The sequence below is a fragment of the Bos mutus genome, chromosome 12, assembly GCF_027580195.1.
Source record: "Bos mutus isolate GX-2022 chromosome 12, NWIPB_WYAK_1.1, whole genome shotgun sequence".
In the NCBI taxonomy this organism is placed as follows: domain Eukaryota; kingdom Metazoa; phylum Chordata; class Mammalia; order Artiodactyla; family Bovidae; genus Bos; species Bos mutus.
In genome coordinates, this window is record NC_091628.1 from 33,772,482 (window position 1) to 33,796,707 (window position 24,226).

General features: G+C 40.4%; 1 protein-coding gene across 2 annotated transcripts; it reads left to right on the plus strand.

The window, feature by feature from the left end:
- Nucleotides 1-3,070: 3,070 nt before the first annotated feature.
- On the plus strand, nt 3,071-23,520 carry MTMR6 (myotubularin related protein 6). Of its 2 annotated transcripts, XM_070380507.1 has the most exons (15): nt 3,071-3,227; nt 6,816-6,932; nt 8,355-8,517; nt 9,931-10,088; nt 10,261-10,389; nt 11,828-11,962; nt 12,618-12,731; nt 14,051-14,183; nt 14,937-15,046; nt 15,445-15,570; nt 18,058-18,107; nt 18,539-18,739; nt 19,127-19,258; nt 19,360-19,486; nt 21,320-23,520. In XM_070380507.1, the coding sequence occupies exons 1-15, from the start codon at nt 3,084-3,086 to the stop codon at nt 21,578-21,580; spliced, it is 2,100 nt and encodes a 699-aa protein (XP_070236608.1). In that variant the 5' UTR covers nt 3,071-3,083; the 3' UTR covers nt 21,581-23,520. The 2 variants fall into 2 exon arrangements, with proteins under 2 accessions (XP_070236608.1, XP_070236607.1); XM_070380506.1 differs by lacking the exon at nt 12,618-12,731.
- Nucleotides 23,521-24,226: the final 706 nt, after the last annotated feature.

Consider the following 24,226-nt stretch of genomic DNA (forward strand, 5'->3'; position numbering starts at 1 on the left):
AAAAAAGAGGAAAATTTATTTTAAAGGAAAAAATATTTGTTTTTAATTTATAAAAGTTCTATTTGGTTCTTCTTCATGTCTGCTAGATCATTAAGAAACTATTTTTTTTTCTCCATACACTGCAGATATTTTCATCATGTCTGATCTCTTTAAACATAATGAGCATAATTTTTTTTTTAACAAACTAAGCCTGGTAATTATAAACTCATTGCCACTTATGCTGTTCTTGCAAATTATCTCTTTAAGAATTGTTTCCTCTTGTGCTATTTTTATGGTAGCTAATGATTTTCCCTGGAAAATTAATTGTAAAGGTTATTTAAAATTTATTATAGAGTGGCATTTCACACACACACACACACACAGAAAGGATTTGTGTTTGCTATGCTAACATTCCTTGCTGTCCTTCAGTTGCTAAGTCATGTCCAACTCTTTGCTACCCCATGGACTGCAACATGTCAGGCTTCCTTGTCCTCCATCATCTCCCAGAGTTTGCTCAAACTCATGTCCTTTGAGTCGGTGATGTCATCTAATGATCTCATCCTCTATTGCCCTCACATTCCTAGGCACTAATCCCAAACGTTTAAAATGATATTCACAACCTGAAAGTGTTTTTGAAAGTCTTTTAGGTGGGAGGAATCTAGGTTATATAAATTTATTCAATGACCTTTTTAGGTAAAGGTAAAATGTTAAGGTAAATTTCCTGCAGTATTCTGGGCACTGGATTGGTTGAGACTCCTTCTGGTCCTGGCTTCACATAGGTAGAATCTCCCAATGTGCGCCCTACCTGAGGTGGGCCCTATACTTTGACTCCTGCACTTTGGGTGCTGCGAGAGTGTCAAAAGAGGTACTAAAGTCACCTGATTTGGAAATGGCCCTTTGGCAGGAATTTCTGCATCCTGCTTACCTTTCTGCGTACACACTTTCCCTTCTATTTTGCACTTGTAAGTCCTCACTCTCTTCTTAGTTATTTGGTACTTTATGGAATTTGATTTTCTATTTTATTTATTCATTCATACATTTATTTTGGCCATGCTGGGAGGCATATGGGATCTTAGCTCCCCGACCAGGGATCAAATCTGCACCACCTGCATTGGAAGGGCAAAATCTTAACTGCTTGGTTGCCAAGGAAGTCCCTTGATTTTCTATTTTAGATATTATTTTACTTAAAAAAAAAAAAACAAACACAGACTCATCTCCTAGCCTATCAAATTACCACAAATGAAACTTCTAATGGATTTTGAAAAACAAATCAATACAGAACAGTGTTAAGAAAACAGACTCTAGAGTCAGACTGTCTGGCTTTACCTCTGGAATCTAGGCTTTATCTGCTGCATGATGTTGGGCAAGTTACTTTATTGTATTTCACTTTCCTCGTCTTTAAAATGAGAAGGATAATAGTAATTTCCCCATAATACAGATAAAGCACTTAGTACTCTTTCTGACACCTGGTAATCATTAAAATGTTAGTATTGTTACCTCTCTATGAGAACTGAAAAAAGAGAAGATGAGAAATGACAGGAGAAGAGAAGGGGAAGATAGAGTTTTGATGACACGTGTATGAGGATGTGAAATGGAGAAAATGATAAAACCTTGGGGGGAAATAATACAGAGAAAGGTTTTTACTTGCTTGGACTCATCACATAATTTTTAAGAGATGATGATATTAAACTATGGAGATACCATGCTTTACATCGCAATCCCATAATACTGGAGATTGTGCTGGATTCAGATAAGACTATATAAAATACATCTGATTATTTCCTTAACCTAGACTCATCTACCTCAGCAATATATGAACCGTGAACTTCTGATGTTCAAGCTGGTTTTAGAAAAGGCAGAGGAACCAGAGATCAAATTGCCAACATCCGCTGGATCATGGAAAAAGCAAGAGAGTTCCGGAAAAAACATCTATTTCTGCTTTATTGACTATGCCAAAGCCTTTGACTGTGTGGATCACAATAAACTGTGGAAAATTCTGAAAGAGATGGGAATACCAGACCACCTGACCTGCCTCTTGAGAAATCTGTATGCAGGTCAGGAAGCAACAGTTAGAACTGGACATGGAACAACAGACTGGTTCCAAATAGGAAAAGGAGTACGTCAAGGCTGTATATTGTCACCCTGCTTATTTAACTTCTATGCAGAGAACATCATGAGAAACGCTGGACTGGAAGAAACACAAGCTGGAATCAAGATTGCTGGGAGAAATATCAATAACCTCAGATATGCAGATGACACCACCCTTATGGCAGAAAGTGAAGAGGAACTAAAAAGCCTTTTGATGAAAGTGAAAGAGGAGAGTGAAAAAGTTGGCTTAAAGCTCAACATTCAGAAAATGAAGATCATGGCATTCGGTCCTATCACTTCATGGGAAATAGATGGGGAAACAGTGGAAACAGTGTCAGACTTTATTTTTCTGGGCTCCAAAATCACCAGTCCATCCTAAAGGAGATCAGTCCTGAATATTCATTGGAAGGACTGATGCTGAAGCTGAAACTCCAATACTTTGGCCACCTGATGCGAAGAGCTGACTCATTTGTAAAGACCCTGATGCTGGGAAAGATTGAAGGCGGAGGAGAAGGGGACGAGACTATGAGACGGTTGGATGGCATCATCGACTCAATGGACATGAGTTTGAGTAAACTCCGGGAGTTGGTGATGGACAGGGAAGCCTGGAGAGCTGCAGTCCACGGGGTCGCAAAGAGTCGGACACGACTGAGCGACTGGACTGAACTGAGATTTTCGTGAAAGAACTGCAGCTCAGACAAAAGCGGAAGTATCGAGATTTGGTGCTGTCCCCTGATAGGGTAAAGGGGCTCCAGGGACTCCCCGTCTCTCCCTCACCCACCGAATGCTCTGCACGGCCGGTCCCCACGACATGGTCCACGGGGTAGAAGTGCGGGCCAGTAGCCATGGAGAGGACCACGCTTTCCCGGGGATCGGAGAGCCTACACCGGTAGGGGCGCCGTGCGTCCCGCCGAGGGCCCCGGGCCAGTCCGCTGCCGCTCTGCGCGCCGCGCCGCGCCCTTTCGGCGCTCCGGGGTTTGCGGAAGTGTTTCCAGGAGACGGCGGGTGGGCGGCGCATGCGCGGCGGGTGCGGCGGGCCGGCGGTGGTGCGCGCGGGTTCGGGGGGTCCTCCGCTTCACCGTGCAGCGGCGGCGGCGGCGGCGGCGGCGGCGGCGGCAGGTGGGCGCCTCGTCGGGATGGAACACATCCGTACGACCAAGGTGGGTGCATGGCGGCTGGGCGCGGCTGAGCGGCGGAGGGCCCAGTGGGCCGGGCGGCCTGGGCGGGTTTTCCGTCAGGCATTGGGCGCCGGGGGCCTGCGGTCAGTCCCGAGGGGCCAGCGGCCTCCCCTCGATCACCTGCCCCACCTCACTTTCCCGGGGGTGGCGGTTTCCGGCGCCGCTTCACCCTCAAGGGTCTCTAGAGTCCAGTCGGGTGCACAGACGAGGTCCGGAGAAGGGGAGTGTGACACCACGTCTTAACGTGCCTGAGGGAAACGCTCTGCAGCTGAGCTCACGAAACCCCTCGCTTCAGTGTTGTGTGTGAAGGGCACTCACTAGGGTGATCCTGGGACAGCTGTGAAAACGGAAGGGAGTGACATCAGAATATCGGCGGCTTGCTTGACCGTCGGCAGTGAAGTTCATCTTCAATTTAGGGCGGGGGAGGGGAAAACAAATCGAGATCAGAAGCATTGAATGGCCCACCCGGAGCCTTTAACAAAATCAGGACAAGGACTTCCTGTGAGCCTTGACTCTCCCTCCGGGTTTGAAGCCATCAGTCACTTGTGGCCCATCCTCAAGTTACAGCTCCTGTAGGGAAAAGAGCAGACATCCGTCTTCTTCATCTATCCCAGGGAGAATCTGAGATGGATATCATTAAAATGTTTCTCAAACCTTCCTAAGGCGGATTTATATTAAAGCTTTTTTTTAAAAAAAAAAAAAGAAAGAAAGAAAAACATGGCACATGCTCTATCTAATAAAATTAAAGATGCTGAAAAGTAATCCCATTGGGAAAAAATTTCTCTTTGTATGTTTAAGAGAGGAAAGGTAAAGTAATTCTGGAATTCAAGTTACTGCCACTTAAAGTTTGAAGATACAAGGGTGCCTAAGTAAAGAGGCAAAGTCGTAGAGGGTGCAGAGGTTGAGAAGAGGACTAGCATACCCTCAGACCAGGGTCTTGTCCTGGTTTCCAGGTTCCAGGTGTGTGTTAGGTAGTAGCTGTGTGCACCATGACTTCCTTCTGTGCCCAGTTGCACCTCTTCATTGCATCTTTCATCCTGCTGGCCAAAGTGTGGAGCACACAATGAAAAAATAGTAAAGAGTGAACTGAATTGAAGCAATCAGAGCAAACTCTACTCCTCAGGATTGGTTAGAGGGGACAGAATGTTAGAAAGTGTTTAGGATCCCTTGGCTTATTTTAAATCTTTTCACTTGAAATTTATGATGACTATATATCTTTGTTTCTATTTCTATGGTTGTAGCAGCCCTCATGCTCTTAAGCTTCTTGCCCATGACTTTCATAACTACCAGTTGATGGATTTTAATTTTTTAATTTTGTCTTCCCTTTTCACAGTGGACCCATACTGGTGGTTTAGTAAGGTCTTTTTATGAATTTTTTTAAAAAACTAAAAGACTTCTGACTAATTTCTTATAAACATTACTTTTCAAGTGTGCTCCTTTATTTCTTTGGGTTATTTTTCTAGCTTTAGACCACTCCTACTCTCTTAAGTGCCTGTGAATGAACTGCAGTTAAACAGATACTTCCTAGGTACTGTTACGTGTCGGGCCCACGGCAGTGAGCTGGACAGACCTTCTGAGAGTTGCTTGGTGGACTGGATAGCCTCCTAAATTATAGCTTATTCCTAAAAGGTTTTTGTTTCTATTTTTTGTTTCCAACCTTTTGTTTCTATTACACATAGCCTTCACCTGGACAGTTAATTTGCTGCAAAAGTAACTGTAAGTATTGGAAAACTAAAAATAAATTGCTTTCAGTTTATTTAGCTGTTTTGACCTGTGTAGTTTAGTCGCAATCAAGAATTGACTGTCAGTAGTAACTGTATAGCTAGTGATTTGTTCTGTGTTGTTCAGACTGGCTGTATTTGAGAAGTGATAATTACCTGTTATTGAGCAAGGGTATGTCAGAATAGCCAACTCTACAACGTGATTTCACAATATTTACAATTCCCAAATATATTAATTTATACAAAATCATCACTGATCTTTTACCCCTGCCCTTGGGGACGTTATCTCCATTTAGGGATGAGGAGGAAGTCAGCTTCAAGAGTTTAAGCGACCTTCCCAGTTAGCCTGTGAGAGGTAGAGCCAGGATTTACCTCAAAGCTGTCTCACCCACAAACTACACAGTGGCTTTTCCATTGCCTCTCTGCTTTCAGTCTGTTTGTTCAAATGTGTTAATATTAATTCAGAAATCTTAATAATTCTAAGAGCTTTTTCTTCCCCAAACTTCTTCTTGACATAAGTAAATAAAGAAATAGTATTGTCTTTTGTGCTGTTTTAGTCATTTTAAAAATTATTGCTTACTAACTAGAGATGTATCAGATAAAGTATTTTACCTGACTACTAATTAGATGGCTTTATAGTTCTAAAATTTAGGATCAGATATATTATCCTGTTTTGGTCACATTTGGCTTACTAACTGTATAGTGTCAATAAAGATGTCAAGTCTGAATTTGCATTTCTGAAAGTGCATTTCCAGGCTGTATTTGTGAGCAGCTCAGCAGCTGTCTCTTACTTTGAGCTCTAACTTTCCCCTAATGAGAGTCTTGCCAGGAAACAAAGGGAGCTGTGCGGAGACGGTCCTTTTTTATGCATCCTCTTTCCCGCCGCCAGGCCCCAGTGCTTCGGCTGACATCATATGTTTATGCCAAATGGTGTTGTGCTGCTCGTTGTGAGTGGAACGTTACAAAGTGGAATGAGAAGATTTTCCTTGGCGCTCTGTGTATGAAAGACCACTTCCTAGAGCTGGCTAAAGAATGGAATATCCCTTGAAAATCTGATCCCATTGAGGCTCAAACTGAGTTATTTCAAAAGTGATGCTTTCTTCTTAGCTTGCTACGTGCCCCCATTTTTTTTGTAAATGCATGTGCAAAGGTTATTACTAAAGACAGATAATTTGCTTAAGTAGCATTGATACTTTATAATAACCTTTATTTCCATGTATAGGCGTTAGTTCTCTTTTCTTTAGAGCACTTTGCTTTAATTGCTGCAGGAAATAAGACATGAGCTTTTATATCCAGTTATCACTGTTGACTGACCAGAGTGTCCTTTTTCAGCCGAGCCTCACACAGTTGAGGAGGAGTCAACAGTAGTGGATTCCATTGTTTTAAACATGTTTATGTTTTGATGAGAAGTGTGTGGTATAATAAAGTTAGATTTTTATTTAAGGAAGAAATGGTCCTGAGCAGTGGTAGTTTACTTTCCTAACCCTGGATAATAACGTTATTTACTTCTTGACTTGCCAACGTACAAAATACATTGACTCTTGGATATTGAAAAATGATTATGCTTATTGATACCACACCCCTCCTCCCTGATTCCCTTTAGTATTTATGTTAAATTTCTTACAGAGTTTTTCTCTACAGGCTGTATTTGTTGCTGTAAGTAATACCAATGTTGTTGGTGGCTTATATATTACCCAATACATGTAAAATTTAACTTTCAACCTTAAGTAATCTCATCTTTTTGAACAGAAGGAGGAAGCAGTTTGAAACTGTACATTTAAGTACTGAGATAAAAAGAAAAAGAATTTATATGACTTTGTAATGAGAAATAACACTTTCTCTTTTTCAGGTTGAGCAAGTGAAGTTACTTGACCGGTTCAGTACCAGCAACAAGTCGTTAACAGGAACACTGTATCTCACAGCCACGCATCTGCTGTTCATAGATGCTCATCAGAAAGAAACCTGGGTGAGGAGGGCCTGTGCTGCGCTCGTCACTGTACTTATAGTGATGGACTCGCACCATGTTTTCTCTGAACATGTGCAAAAAATGCTCCTGTTGGCTGGCTGTCTTAACTGAGGAAATTTCACAGTCATGTGATTATATCTGCCCTCCTTTTTTTTTTTTTTTTTTTTGCCCTCCTTTTTAAATAAAGCAGTGGTGTCACTGGAGTGAGTGGCATTCTTTCTCAGTGGTGAATTCTAAGCGAAGGCCAGAAACCGCACTCAAAGTTCCCAGGTGAAGAGTTAGAGCTGCCTCATCCCAGTAGGTCGGGGCAGCGCAGCACTGTGTGAAGGAGCTTGACGCGTCCTGAGGACCCGAAAGTCGGCTGTTGTCAGCAGAACTTAGGGATGCGGGGGGACTTGAAGCGAGGCTAGGGGAATGGGGAATAGCATGACTAGATGGCAACAAGTCTAGTTTTTTTATAATTGCCTTTTATTTTTTAATTTATTACTACATTGAATATTGTTGATTTACAGTGTTTTGTTTTTTTCTGTCATCCAGCACAGTGACTCAGCTTTATGTTTACATACATACGTATATTCTTTTCCATTGTGATTTGTTACAGGATACTGAATAAAGTTTCCCGTGCTGTACAGTGGGACCTTGTTTATCCATCCTATATGTAATAGTTTGCATCTGCTAATTCCAAACTCCCACTCCTTTCCACCCCTACCTCTCTGCCCCCTTGGCAAACACAAGTTTGTTTTCTATGTCTGTGAGCCTTTTTTTGTTTTGTAGATATGTTGATTTTTATCGTATTTTAGATTCCACATGTAAATAGCATATGGTATTTGCCTTTCTGTTTTTGGCTTAGTATGATAGTCTTTAGGTCTGTCTGTGTTGCTGCAAATGGCATTATTTTGTTCTTTTCTACGGCTGAGGAATATTCCCTGTCATATATGCATGTCTTTATCCACTCACCTGTCAGTAGGCATTTAGGCTGTTTCCATGTCGAGGCTATGGTGAACAGTGCTGTTGTGAACACAAAGTGCGTGTATCTTTTCGAATTGTAGTTTTGTCTGGGTATGTGCCCAGGAGCGTCATTGCTATGTCATGTGTCAACTGTTTAATTGCTTTTCAATGGTCACTCCTCTGCCTTGTAGATGATGGCTTAGAGAAGGTCAGGAGTGGCTATGGAGAGAGCCTGCGGAGGCTCTTTGCAGTAGCTCAGGTGGAACAGTGGGGACATTGCACCTAGGGCCACGACAGTGGAGATGGAGAGAAGGGGGCAGGGTGCAAATATGTTTCTAAGGTCCTGTTCTCAAGCTGTGATTGTGTGTGGAACGGGTGCAGGGGTGGGGAGGTATCAGACATGTTTCTGGCGTGGGCATTTGGTCGTTTAAAAGCTTTAGTTTGATGATGAGCGAATGTTTTCTTGTGCTGTAGATACTGCACCACCATATTGCCTCAGTGGAGAAGCTCGCTCTAACGACTTCTGGGTGCCCCCTGGTGATCCAGTGCAAGAACTTCCGGACCGTGCACTTCATCGTTCCCAGAGAGAGAGACTGCCATGATATTTACAACTCTCTGTTGCAGCTGTCAAAGCAAGGTGCTGTTCTTCAGGACCAAAGCTTACTTCTCAATTGACGTGGATTCTCTAAGCTGCTTTTTCAGTATCTCATTATTGTTATTTTGCACTTTAAGTTACTCTTAAGGTCATGTGCACTCTATTCCAAAAAATTTGTCCTATAAGTAGTTAGAAACTTCTAAATTATAAGACTGGTTTCCAAAGAAGGTATTGTTGTTGTTCAGTTGCTCATTCGGGCCTGACTCTTTGTGACTTCATGGACTGTAGTTCGCCAGGTTCCTCTGTCCACGGGATTCTCCAGGCAAGAATAATGGAGTGAGTTGCCATGCCCTCATCCAGAGGATATTCCCTACCTAGGGATCGCACCTGGGTCTCCTACATTGGCAGGCAGATTCTTTACCACTGGGCCACCAGGGGAGCCCAAAGAAGGGGTGATAATAAGGAAAGAGCAAAACATTTAAAACCCCTGAAAAACCATAGATTTATGTGGATGTTTTAAAAGTCTGTTGATCACCTGAAGCACAGATTTTTTTTTTTTAAAGTGGGTATCTCACAACCAAGAGAAATGACTTGGAAATTGATTCCTAATTAAGTTAAGGGCAGTCAGCCTCCTCTGATAGCAGTGGGGTTAGTACATTTAATCCATGGGAGTAGAGCCTGAGGACATGACCTCTGCTTTAGCAGAGGTGGCAATGAGGCTGTGACATACCCTAAGGAGGAATCACATCACTGCTTATGCCCCTGGGGTCTGCAGGCTTCCTTCCAGGACATGCTGGAATCATGCTGTCTCCTAGAGGTGAAGCACACCGATTCCTGAATGTTCCTTTGTGTGGAACACCTGGGTGGCAGTGGTCTGGGAGCAGGTCCATGCTCACTCCACTCTCCCAGCCCTGGAAGCCTATGCCATTGATCCCAGTGTCCCCAGGGCAGCCTGTCTTGCAGCAGGAATGGCCCTGTGACTTTGGGGCTTGGCCTTGTTCAGGAGTAGGTGATCTCTAGAGCTCTACACAGCCTTTGCTGGTTTGGGTCCACACTGTCCCCTGGTGGGGTGTGTGCAGCCTCCCGTTCTGTATGCCACCTCTAGCTTTCCACTAAGTGCACACTGGGCTTCCAGTTCACATCTCATTTGGGGGATGTCTCCTTGTATCTTTAAAATTTTACTTTTAGAAAAAGGAAATATTGCAGTGTAGTATTTAATGTGTGTGTATTGTTTACTAGCTCTTGCTGATTTTATAAACTGAATCTCAGATCAATATGTGTGCCTTTAGGTATAATCATCCATTTCAAAGAACTGAGGTGTTAAGTTGTATGTTCAGATGTTAGCCGTCTCTTTGAAGATTTTTTAAATAGATAAAACTGAAAAATTACTCTCATTTGTAGTGTCCTAAGTCCTAGAAGTTGCCTCTTAACATTCATGTGTTTTGTATACTGTAGCAAAATATGAAGATCTCTATGCATTCTCTTATAATCCCAAACAAAACGATGCCGAAAGACTGCGGGGGTGGGAACTCATTGACCTCGCCGAGGAGTATAAGAGGATGGGAGTACCCAATTCCAACTGGCAGCTGTCCGACGCCAACCGAGAGTACAAGGTACCCATCTCCCTCTCCAGAGGTACTCAGAATACAAGGTACTGGAGTCGGAGACCGTCACAGCAGTAACTTTTATTGTTCTTGCGTTTAGTGAGTTTTAGAGGTTTTTAAAGGTGATTTTTAACCTGGTTCTAGAACTGTGAGTAGAATCGTTGTGTTTTGATTTTTGCAGATTTGTGAAACTTACCCCAGAGAACTATATGTGCCCCGAATAGCAAGCAAACCAATAATTGTTGGTAGTTCCAAGTTCCGGAGCAAGGGGAGGTTTCCTGTTCTCTCCTACTACCACCAGAGTAAGGAGGTAAGGAGCTGTTCTGACCTTATTAGTGGGGTACGAGTCCTCTGCAGGTCTAGGTGTCCAAAAGAATACCCATCTCTACGCTGAGAGGTCACCATCAGTGTTGCTGATAGAGAAGTGCTGACCTTTCCTTGATGACATTTCTGAAATTTTGAAACAAAATTATCCTGCAATACGGAAACTTTCATACTTGTCGTCTTCCTCCTCTCCCCTTAGAAGTTTAGTCGGGTTTTAGAAGGGAGCAAGAGGTAAAAAGTAAAACTAAACAGAAGTTCCTCATCAGCTTTTCACAGAAAAGTCATAGGGGTTTTATCATTCTCATTATAGCCTTTGTTTGACACACCCATGTTTGTGTACATTTTTTAAATGGGAAAACAGGGCTGAAAATATATATTCAATGCCCAGGTTAACAAATACAGAAAATAGGTCTGTATCCTCAGGCAATCCTTGTTTTCTTCTACTATTTTCTTATATTTCCATGATTTTATTTTGTGTGTGAGTTTAAACTGTGTGAATGTGAATTTACGTGTACTTTTTCCCTTCATGATACTATAATTGTAATGTTTGGGTAGGGTCAAGTTGGAGTTAATAAGAATGAGATTGGAGAAAAAGTATATGGGTCTAAATCTTAGAAATCTTTTTTAAGACTTTAAACAACAGTAAATAATCCAACACACATGGCTTATTATAGATATTTTTGCCCTCCTAGATTGACTGTATTTTAACCAAATTTGAATTGAAACTTATTTTTCTTGTAAGTCTCTTTATATATAAACATCAGTGATTTCTAATTAGATATCAGAATGACTTTGGAAAGTAAAAGTTCAAATGTTGCTATTTTTAAAAATTCTGTTCTACATTTATTGACTAAATCAGTTACTTGAACTTAAAAGAATCTTGTAACCCAGAGCACAGAATGCAAGTATCTGGTTAGGTTACCCCGTAGGGAATCAAACAGTTGTTACTTCTTAGGACCAGAGAGTTTGTTTTTGTTTTTTTTTCCATCAAACTCTTGAGTAAGGAGGTATTCAGGTTTCTTAGTAGAAGAGAATATTGAGAAAACTTAGGTAAATGTCAAAATATTGGAAAGTATTTAATACAAATAGGATTTCCAAGTTGAAAGTGAAAGTAATAATCGCTCAGTCATGTCCGACTCTTTGCAACCCAGGCTCCTCTGTCTGTGGACTTCTCCAGGCAAGAACACTGAAGTAGGTTGCTGTTTCTGTCTCAAAGGGATCTTCCCAACCCACGGATCGAACCTAGGTCCCTGCATTGCAGGCAGATTCTTTACCATCTGAGTCACCAGGAAATCTAATCGTCCTGTCAGCTTTTAAACAGATTGCACATTTGATTTTAACTGTGGGTTCTTTCTTTTAAGCATGTTTTTAGGATGTGTTTTAGACTTCTCTGGATAACCTGCTTTCTCTCTTTCTGTAACTAGGCTGCCATTTGTCGCTGTAGTCAGCCACTGTCTGGGTTCAGTGCCCGGTGCCTCGAAGATGAACATTTACTTCAGGCCATCAGCAAGGCCAACCCAGCCAACCGCTACATGTACGTCATGGACACCAGACCCAGAGTATGTGTCCAGTACAGCCTGGCAGTTCACTGTCTCTGCTGATTCAGTTAGTGGGAGCCAGGCGCTGTGTCCATGTTGAACATGCTGAATCCTAGTTTTAAATGAACTGATGCTAAGGAAATCAATCTTTTACAGGATACCAACTTAGGAGACCCAGTTCCTGGTAACCCAGGTTGTGATTTTTTATGTCTTCTGATACATGTACAAGTTTAGGAAAGCTGAATTTTATATTGGGAGCTCTAGGTGGTATATCAGCATTACGTTATTGTGAAGTATATTGTGAAAATTAGAAATTCTCACTACTTTTTTTTTTCATTGAATTTTTAATTGGCAAAACACTTTGTTAAAATGACATTCCTTAATATGGAATATTCAAGAAAATAAGGAAAATAGTGAGCTAACTTAAGAAACATTGAACTGGAGAACTGAACTAGTGAACTAGTTGAACGTTGAATGTTGAACTAGTGAACAATAAACAATTGTTCTGTTAGGCATCTATCATGTCAGGATAAATTTTTATCTTTGGGACAAATGTCCGAATCCCTTTTTCCTTTTGTCAATGCAGTAAAACAACCAATTCATGTAGGATCCTGAAACTAAAATAATTCAAATCCTCAACAGTAATAGCTAACATTACTTTTAATTTTTATTGTAGCATCGTGTGCAGAGCTGGTGGGCTACACAAAAGGACATTGGCAGAATTATAGTGAGGATTTCTTCAAAAATCTGGAATGATGAGAAAATAAGAGAAAGCGATGAGAAAAAGCGAGTGAGCGATACAAAACACAATTTTAGGCAGCTTTGTTGAAAGGAATCGTAGCTGTTTTAGAAGTAATTCTCATCATTATGCAGTTTTACAAAAGATAATGGAGAAAAAGAAGAAAAGAGTAATTTGTGTAAATTATTAAAAGTTAGAGATTGATAGTTTGATAATCCTTGTTTAACAAAAAGAGACTTTCTTAGAAGTCAAGAGTGTTAGTGTTACCCCTTGTAAGAAAAATTTTGATTTACTTCCCAGTATAATTTGAGTGGGTTAATTGCATAGCACTATTTTTAGGTAATATTAGATATAAAGGATGACTGTAATTTAAGACTTTCTGAACATGAGGTCTGAGGGTGATTTGTTTCTCAGGCCCTAATATCTCTTATATAATTGATGACTACACAAAAAATGTATATCTTTATTTGATTGTTGTGTTTTCCTAGTTAAACCCGAGTAGCAATAATGTGGAAGCATTTTTTAAATATCTAAGTCTTGCCTTAGTTATCATAGATCCCAAGTGACCAGTGAGTCAGTAGACAGTGTAACTGTACTTCTCACCAACCTGAGCCCCTGTCCACTGCAAGAAAAGCAGCTTTCTCTTCCAGTTCTGTTTCATCCAGCTCCTTAAGACTGTTGACAAATGTCATAACATACCACAGGAAATCCCAGTCTGAAAGAATTAAACATGCCAGATATTAACTTCTGAGAGCATTTGATCTAATAACCTAAGACCATGGCCCATAGGCGGTCTTTTCTCCCTAGAAATCAGGTTGTTTGGGGCCCAGTTCTTGGAGCTGTATCAGGCTGTCTCATTGCATACTGTGGGGTGTACTGTGTAATCTGATCCCAAGTGACCTGACCTATGTTTCAGCTGTGCTTCAGGGTCCCTGTGGCTTTCTGAGTGATCAGGTGCTCCAGGCTTGTTTTGAAGTGAGTCTGAAAGTTCATTCTGTAACAGCTCTGCTCAACACTGAATCGTGTAGGGTTTAGATGGGATATAATTCTTTTATAAATTTTGAAATACTACAAACATATGGAAGACTGACTAAATACACATGTGAATCAGTTTCATGAATTATGCGTAGGGAATTTCTTATCTGATCCTTATGTAGCAAGCGTGTTGTTACTTTATAGGATCCTCTGTATTTTGAATAATATAGATGATACTTTTCGATTATTAAAAAATGGTAGCACATTCAGTTTGATGACTTCCTTTAAACTCTGCTGGCTAAAAGGTGGTTTATTTAGTGTTTTCATGATATTTGGTAAATTAAGTTAAAAGAGAAAGGCAATTTGTCTCTAAATTCTAAAATTTAAAATTTTAGCTGAATGCAATGGCCAACAGAGCAGCTGGAAAAGGTTATGAAAACGAAGACAACTATTCTAATATTAGATTTCAGTTTGTTGGAATTGAAAATATCCATGTCATGCGGTCCAGCCTTCAGAAATTATTGGAAGGTACGATTATTGCATGCCTTCTAGGCAGCTTTATTCAACAGAAACATAATGCTTGTCACAGTATAAAATTTAAAGTTACATGCTTAAAAGTTTTCTGGTAGTTATATTCAGACATGTAAAAAGAACAATTGAAATAAATTTTAATAACAATATATTAAAACATTATGCTAACATGTAATCAGTATAAAAAATTAGTAATAGTATGTTTTGGTTTTTTCAAACTCTTTAAGACCTAGAAATTGGCTAGGGTGTCTTTTATACTTGCAACACATCTTAGTTTGGAATACTCACATTTCAGGTGTTTAATAGTGATATTTCAGTAGTGGGCAGTACTATATTTATTGGGCAGTATAATTCTAATGGTTTTACAAAAAATTGCTATTGTTTAGATATTTTCATCAGTCAGTACCATGAGGATTTAATATATAACAGTATTCTGTTTAAATATTAAGCTATCTTTCCAGTCCTGATATGGAATTTTAAAAACTAAAATATCAGACTATTTTTAATTAAACACTTGTGTTGCAGATTTTTTTTAAAAGGGACATTGGAACACTTTTTTTCTTTTCAAAGCACAAGGAATGACAGAAAAATGTACCCAAAAATCCATTAATGAGCTTTTAATAGCATGTCTCCATGTGTAAAGAGTCTAGCCTGTTTGTTTTGTCTTCTTCAGCTGGCTCCCTGGGGGGGCTCTTGAATAGAAGTGGGGACTCAGGCTCCTTCCTAACTGGACTGTCTCTCCCCTTGCAGTCAACGGTACCAAAGGGCTTTCCGTCAACGATTTCTACTCTGGTCTGGAAAGCTCAGGATGGCTTCGTCACATCAAAGCTGTGATGGATGCTGCAATCTTCTTAGCCAAAGTAACGCTTCATCACTCACATTCGATCATGGGCTTTCCGTGGTTGGGAAGGAACGGGTTCATTCTGTGGGGTGCTCATATCCATCACAGTCAGATCGCTGTTACTACATTCTATCTCTGTAGTGAGATTTACTTTAATTGGAGCTTTAAAAATATCATGTAGCAGTTAATGTAGGAGCTTCAAAAGAAATTCCCCAGCACTTTGAAATGACATTCTGTCTGTGTTTTTTTTGTGTTTTGTCTTGTATTTTGGAGAATATGCTCTGACAGCATTGTCACTGCAGCCCTAGCTCTTCTTCATAATGCATACCTGCTAATCTGGTTTTTGAGTAAGTAGAACTTACTGACTTACCTAAAATGTGTCCTGGTAGAATGGAAGTGTGTGGTCTGTCTTTTCAGGCAATCGAGGCTGAGAGTGCGAGCGTGCTGGTGCACTGCTCTGACGGCTGGGACAGGACCTCACAGGTCTGCTCCCTGGGCTCTCTCCTGCTGGATCCCTACTACAGGACGATCAGAGGGTTCATGGTAAGGGCTTGCTTGGCCAGGCCAGCGGAGACAAGCAGGAGTCATTTTGATCTTTACGTCTAAAGAGCAGGGTATACCTGGGCTCCAGCTGGTGGAGGGCCAGCTGGTAATGTCCTGTAACGCACAGGACAACCCTTCAACAGAGGGGTACCTGGCCCAATGTCTGCGGTGCTGAGGCTGAGAAACCCTGGGTTAGACGAATTTCCACTTGTGCCATCTCTTTGACAAAAAGTTTTAAACTTTTTTTTCCCCTGCAAAGTATTGCAATAGAACTATTCAGCATTTCTCCCTGGTTTTTAATCTAACAATGTAACTAACGTAGTAAGACAAGACATAGATAAGAGTCCTTATAAATTATATTCCAGAGGAAACTTTGTATTTAACACACCTTCATTTCTCAGTGGTAGGTATACATTAAGTGTTAAGTGTTAGTTGCTCAGTCTTGTCTGACTGTTTGCAACCTCATGAACTGTAGCCCACCAGGCTTCTCTGTCCACGGGATTCTCCAGGCAAGAATACTGGAGTGAGTTGCCATTCCATTCTCCAGGGGATCTTCCCGACCCAGGGATCGAACTCATGTCTCCTGCATTGCAGGCAGATTCTTTACCTTCTAAGCCACTAGGGAAGCGCAGGTACACATTTGGAAGCTTGTTTTAAATCTGAAGAGACAGTTTCTAGTTGGACAGATTTTGTTTTGTGGCCCTAAAGTCCTGGCTCCTGAGTTTTGTTTGCCTTTTTAACATATGATCAGATTAACTCATGTTTCAAACTTTGCATCTTAACTCAGGGCAGGTATATAAATGAGGAGCTGGTGAACAGTTTTCCTTGGTTTAGAAACACTCCACACAGTGCCAGCTTAGCAGGGGAAGGTTGGACACCCTCAGACCCCTTTCAGAATCATTGTATTTGTGGCGCCAACATATTGAATTGGGGACCGGCCAACTGGAAGTGCTGCTGATAAAGTGCAGTTCCACCTGCCTCCAGTGTGTGAGACAAGATGTTTCCTTGGCCGTGTTTCGCTTTCATTGTCTTGATGTCCAGATGAACTCAAGCAGTGACCAGCAACTGTGTGAGAACCTCCCAGACCAAGGACCAGTGAGAACTAAAGCGTGGCTCCTGCAGGGGCCTGCAGGCTGTGCGAGGGGTGGGCCGGGTGCAGGAGAGCAGAGTGGGTTGCAGGCCTGAGGAAGAAAAGTGTGGCATCTGGACTTCACCCTCCCTGGGTGGTGAGAGCTGTTAAATGCAGGAAGAGTAACGTGTTCAGAACTGTTTTTTAAAAAATGGTTTGATGTCTTGAATGCAGAGGGGTGGGGATGGAGGCTAGACTTGCTGGAAGCTGTTAGGACGGCTTAGGGAGAAAAGAGGGCAGAGCTAAGGCAGTGCCACGTAGACAGATGGAAGGAGGGGGGGCGGTGCCAGGTCCACGTCCGGGGAGGTCCAGACAGCAGAGTTCTGGGACTTGAGGTGGTGCCAGGAGAAGAGTCCTCCTCTAGGATGGTGTGCAGGCTCAGGGCTCAGTTGCAGGGTGGATTGTGCCATTCTGCTCTTCACTTGGACAGCAGGGGAGTGAGTTTAGTGAGAAGGGTACTGAGTTAAGTTTCAGAGGTGGGTGTGTCAAAGGGCAGCAAGGAGCCCACGGTAAAGTCCAGGGCTGCAGGAGGAAGAACAGGTGCTGGGAGTTGTGGGTGTGAGTGTAGGGAAGCTGGGATCTGAGCCCGGGCACTGTGACGTCAGAGTCTGCACCTTCCCCTCGAGTGCTGTAGCCTCTTGGAGAGATTCAGGACGAAGTCAGAGGAGCTGAAAGTGACAACTTCGACATCGAAAAGGATGTACTTGGTGATTATATAATGAAATTAGAAAGTGTGTTAAAAACTACAAAGATAATATTGTTGAGATTAGACCGAAAATAATTGGAAGCCTATTATTTTAGTAGAGTTGTAATAGAGAAAACCTACAGAGTTCATTCAAGAGGTTAGATATCAACATTTGAATTTGAATATAAAGTTTTCTTTGGTTTCTTTACCATTATTTTTTCTTTTTTTAAAGTATCAATATTATGGAAATGATGTACAGTAAGCCAAAAGATTTAAACCATCCACCCCTGTCTACCACCCAGTAACCACTGGTAACCTCCTGGTTTGCATTTTCCTAACCTTTTTCTGTATGTATATCATCATCACTCATACAAAATGCAATAGTGTTTTATAATATGCTTTCCACTTAAAATACAGTATTTAAATGCAACTGAAAAAAAAATAAACTTAAGTCACAAGACCACTATACTTCCTTTTATAAATGATTTTCATTTTCTGTTAGGCCAACCTGTAACTCAAGTTCTTGCTGGGTTTTGCCTATAATTTAAACAGTTTTATTTGCCACCATAAGTTTAAAAAATAATGCGTTTTTAAGATAACAGGATTAAATCCATTCTGAACAAAAAAGGAATTGAAGGGGGTTGTAAAATGGATTTTACTTTTTCTCATTAAGGTTTTAATAGAAAAAGATTGGATCTCCTTTGGACATAAGTTTTCAGAGAGGTAAGTCACAATGTACGTTCAGTTATTTTGTAAAATTAATAGAACTAGTTTAGATGACCAGAATGTTCTGGTTCTTCATGATGGGAAATGAGAGTGGTGTGGGTTTTTGTATGAAAACTGATTTAATTTTTTTTCTGTCATTTTTTTTTCAAGTCTCATACTTTAATTAATTCTTATGGCAGTTTAATTACCTTCTTTTTGTCTGGATTGTAGTGGTTAGAATGTAATAGATCCTTTAAAACTGGTTGAAAAACTCATAAATTCTTTCAATAGAAACATGACAGATTTGGGGTTTTTCTTTAATGTCAATATAACAATGTTTTAGGACTTTTTTTCCTGGATGGGGGGATATGTATTTAAATTTAACAGTACCCAAACAATTGACCTCTTCCAGTGGCATTTTCAAAAGCTTGTACTTTCTCGGGGGTTAGGTGTGGCCATTTGGATGGTGACCCAAAGGAAGTCTCGCCGGTGTTTACTCAGTTCTTGGAGTGTGTGTGGCATTTGACCGAACAGTTTCCACAAGCCTTCGAGTTCAATGAAGCGTTTCTTCTTCAGATCCATGAACATATCCATTCATGCCAGTTTGGAAACTTTATTGCGAATTGTCAGAAGGAAAGAGAAGAACTCAAGTAAGACAGTTGATTGAAATGGGCTTTTTTTTTTTTCCTATTTAGCTGAAGTCTAACTTGTAGTTGAACTTAAACTGTCTTGACAATATGATATAGAACTGGGTCTTAACATGAATATTTTGCTGTCTGTATTTCTGCAGCTGAGTAAGCTCTGAGCACCCCTCATGTTCTCGGCTAATAGTTAAAAATTTGTTTTGAAGTGTGATGTGTGTGCAGACAAGTATGTATAACCTAAGTGTGAAAAATTCAGAGTTGAATTTGTGAATTTGTTAAACTGTGACAAAAAGAAAAAGGGGAAACTAAGTCTATGTGGGAAATGATTACCTGCTTTACAGGAGAGTATCAGCGTCTCTGGGAAAGGTCTTCATGTTTTTCTCATCACATCAGGTTGAAGGAGAAGACATACTCCCTGTGGCCGTTTCTTCTGGACGACCAGAAGAAGTACCTCAATCCTCTCTACAGTTCCCAGTCTCAGAAATTGGCAGTTCTGGAGCCAAATACAGTGTCTTTCAATTTTAAGTAAGGTGGCATTATTGAAATACTTAATTATACTCAATTTTTCTCAGACACAATTTGTTGAAAAATTTTTTTCTATTTTTTTGTCTGTTTTTGTCATAAAGGTTTTGGAGAAACATGTACCACCAGTTTGATCGAACATTGCATCCTAGGCAGTCTGTATTTAATATAATTATGAACATGAATGAGCAGAATAAGCAGTTAGAGAAAGATATCAAGGACTTAGAATCTGTAAGTATTCTGAAGCATCTTATGTGATATATTTGGGATATTAAGTTAGTTTATTTCCTTATTTGTGCCTTCAGTGTAAATCAATATATATAGAAATCTTGCCAGTACCTATGGTTGCTTCAAAATCAGATCTTCTCTGCCTTGAAAAGAAGGTTAGTTCAAATCGCATTTTCTGAATTTTAAAATATATTGAAATATTTGAAGTATGTAGAAAAAAGAGATATAATGAATATTAGGGTATTCACCACCTAGCTTTGTGAGATTTTAGCATTTGTCGTATTTGATTCAGGTCTTTTCCTGTTTCTCTGTGAAGAAAGGGAGCATTACTGATGTGTTTGCAGAGCCTGCGAGCCCCTGCTGTGTCCTCCCCCGCCCCGCTCTCACTGCACTGAGCCTGGTGTTGGTCCCTCCTGCCCATGTCTTTATACTTTCTCTATATATGCACAAACTTTTGTTTGGCTTAATATATTATTTTTATTATGTATTGACAAAACACAGAAGAAAACAGTTTTCTATAAAGGGCAGCAGACTACACGAATGCCCAGTCCCTTCACTCCACTTCAGGAACCGCATATTTTAAACTATACAAAGGCTGTCACACTCATGCTTCACCTGGCTCTGCATTGTTCTTAAATTTGTCCATGTTGGTACATGTAGCTTTAGTTCATCTGTTTTCTCAGTAATGACTACCTGATATTCTCTTGTATGACTATGGCACAGTCTGTCATTTCAGCTACACTAGACATTTCGGTTATTTGCAGTTTTGGATTTCTATCACAACAGGTGAAGTTGGATGACTTTTCATGTTTTTGTTGGCCATTTGGTTTTTCCCTTTCTGCATGCGAATGGCCTGTTCAAACCTGTACTCATTGTTCTGTTGGCGTATTTGCCTTTTTCTTACCAGTTTCTAAGAATTCTTTATATACTAGATACTAATTCTTATTTAGTTAAATATATCACTAATGGCTTTGTCCAGTCTTTGTTTTTTCCATTTTCTTGATGGTGTGTTTTATATAGATACTGTAAATTTTAATATAGTCAAATTCATCAGTCTGTTTTATGCCTTTTTTAATATCTTTTTTAAGAAATCCTTCCCCACCCTAAAACATTTCTTTACCATTATATGTAGCCAAAAAGGATCAGTAAGTACATGTTTTAAAAAAGCCTAACCAGTTGCTATATCTCAGTGAGACTGTCCCGTCTGCCTTTCAGGCAGGGCTGTTGCTGGTCGGCTCTCAGGTAAGGAGGCCATGACCGCGCGAGTGACCTGTCGGAGAGGCCCCAGTTTTAGGTGGCACAGGAAGGTTATCTGGAGATGAGTCCGAGGATCTGGGGAGTGTGAACTCTGCCAACGAATTCTTTTAAAATCTGTTAAATAAAAAACTGTCGTGTGCTGGCACCTGTTGTGCTCGCGTAACAGACCAGCGCAGGCTCACCACAAACAAAGCTCATCAGGCCAGCAGGTCTTCAGCTAAACGAGTGTGTGTGTGTCACATTGTACAGCTGGGATTTCAGGGTGACCGTCTCATACATATTTCTTACATTATAAAATGCTTACTTTTTATCCTTTCTAGGAAGTGTATGTGCTTTTCAAATATGAAGGTCTAGTGACCCTCTTCTCTCAAATATACTTTGCATTGCAAAAACTGTGAACAGTTCGGATTCTCAGTCCTGTCTCCCCTCCCTAGATTTTAGTTTTTTGAGATTTAATTTTGCATTGTACATAAACAGAGCATTTGCAAAAGCAGGATCTTTTTCTAGCTTTTATCTAGTATGTATTGAACATGTGGGGTGTGCAGCTGATAATTTCTTTCAAATTTGACTTTGTTCTAGCAAATTAAGCAACGTAAAACTAAGCAAACAGATGGAATTCTCAGCAAGGAATTGTTAAATTCAGTCCGTCCTGAATCACCTGCCCTCAAAGCCACCCTGAGTCTCAAGGAGCAGGCTCTGCTGCCTGTGAACAATGTTCTTCGAACTATAGAGGGCAGCAGCCCTGCAGATAACCGCTACAGCGAGTACGCAGATGAGTTTTCCAAAGCCGAGCCTGCGGTGGTCAGCCTGGAGTATGGCGTGGCCAGGATGACCTGCTAGGCTTGAAGAGGGCTTTTTGGAGAGGGCTTTTTGGCTGCCTGCGGTGCGATTATTGTGAGGGTGGTCTGTGTGCGTGACATGAGGAATTTGCCTAATAATGATCTTAGAGTTTAATAGGTTAATCGTTGAAGTCAGGGTGACAACTACTCTTGTGAGAGAAGTCAGTAATTGCATTTCTAGCAAAGAATGAATGATTTTCATTTCTGTAAGAAGCAGGTGATACATTGGCCAATGTACTCCAGACACAGTTTGTACTGTATACTAGTAAAGTGACCTGTCTATATGATTTACATGTTATTGCAGCCAAACATGAATAGCTTTCCATAAGTATAATTTGATTGCTAGAAGACTCAACTGACAAAGCCGTCCCTCACTTAATAATTGACATGGCATGTACTTTCAATTATGTAACTATGAATGTTTGCAAATGTTGCCTATTAGTGGTGTTTATTGTTGAAGTGCCATGAAAAATATTTCTAAGAAAGCCTTAAAACCTCAGTTTACTCATTAATCATTACATCACTCTTAGGTTTTATAGCCGAGAGCGGTGGTTGGTTCTGTTTTGCTTGATCAGCCTGGTTGTGTTTGTGAAGGGTTGCTCTCATACCCGCAAGAGCTGCAGGCCCTACGGAGACAAGGTCGAGGGACACTGCCAACCTCAGGTGTGACTGGTCCCACTTCCGGAGTCAAAACAACCAAACTGGCAGTTTAATTCTGGTTACTATTTGTTTAGCGCTACATTTCATGACCTATTATTAACAGCTTCGATTGTTGGTTTCTTGTGCTTACATTTGACCGTCTTTTCTGAACGGATTACTGCATCCTATTGATTCTTATTTTGTGGTTGGCCTTATTCCTTGGATAACTGTGTGAGTTTACAAAGCTGAAGCTCTAAATTGTTATTAGAAACAATGAATAGGACATATATGTATATTTGCAAACTGTTTTATCTCTCAACGAATTGTTCTTCCTAGAATAAGTTTTCAATTTACTCAAGAATCTTTGGGTTTAAAAAAGGGAGTACAGATAGTTCAAATTTTGCTTGGTTGTATGAGTTTTTCTCTATGACACATTTTTTTCTTCTTTGTTTTCATAGAAGAGAAAAAAGGAAAATTAACACAAAGGTAATGTTTAACAAAAAAACTCAATGCTAGGAAGAGTGTCATTTTGCCATGTTATGTTAACTGTTTATTCTCTGTACTAGTACATATCATTAAAGTACAAGAAAAAGAAAAAATAAAAGAAAATTACTTTCAATTGACAGTATCACCCAGCTGGCTTTAAAATGGAAAATTTGACGTGGGTGACACAAGCTGTGATTCAGGGGTACTAGGAAATCTGCATAGGATCCCTTCTGCTGTTTTTTTATTATACCTACATCTGCTCTATTGATTTTAAACATAAATATCTTTTTCAAATGGTAAAACAGGCTTTATTGTATGAGCTTATCTAATCCTATCTTTTCAGTGCTTTTCTGTAATGCATTATGTAATAAGAAAAATACTTGTTTTTAAACAGTAATAGAAACACACTGTAACGTATAGTTTGTGGTTTAGCCAAGGCTGTTTCCATATTTGAGCCCTGGGATGAGAAACTTAATCTCTGTGACCACAGAAGGGAAGCTGTTGTGCCTTGTTACCTGGTTCCAGTTGCTGACTGTGGTTTTAGGATCTTCCACAGCACGCTTTCTATCTTCAGCTCTTTGGTTTATTGTTTTCATCTTCCACTTGAGGCATATACATGTGTGTTCACGTGCTCATGTGTGGACTGAGAAATCCATTAACATCCTACGTGACCTACAGGGTGTGTGTTGGTGAAAAGTAGATTGTGTATATGTCTTATAAGATTGGATTTGTGTTCAGTGTGTTTGGGAGTGTATAGCATGTACATTATTACATATATTATTTAAAAGTAATTAAATGCTCATGTTTTACATTGAATTTTTTTTTTTTAAACAAATGGGATCAAGTTGTGGTGGGTTTTTTCCCTCACTTAGGCAAAGTGACCTGCATATAACACATTCATCACAGTGCAAGGTTTGAGCATTTCACTTTTCAAAAGTGAATGTTGATGAATAATAACATATATAGAAATCATTTCCAAAATACTTAAAATAAGCATAGAGGGCTGAAGGTTCAGCAGATACAGTTGATAATATCACTGCATTTTCCTTTCGATCCTGTCACTTCTGATGTCACATCAGTATTTTACTGCGCCCTTCTCAACGTCGATGGAAGGTGGTGTCCAGTGGGTGTGTCCCTTCGAGGGGCAGGGTCTTCCCTAGAGGCCAGTCTGCATGTAATCAGGAAGAAGAAAGTGCCTGACAGAAGAGTGTGACTTTATATGATGGTGTTTTGAGCAGGTTGGTTAGGCTAGAAGTAGCTTGGGGAATCTTCACTAAATAAAGATGGGTGGAAGGCCTTTTTTATTTTTCCAGTTTGTTTGGCGGGGTAACAGGGCAGGGGATAGTTAACCTCAAATTTTTTTTTTAAAGACCATTACTTTTTTGGGCAGTTTTAGGTTCACAGCAGAACTGGAGGGGAAGTCCAGAGTTCTTCTGTATTCCCTGTGCTCCACATGTGCACAGCTTCCTGCATCGTCAGCATCCCCGCCAGATGGCACATCTGTTAGAACTGATGAGACACA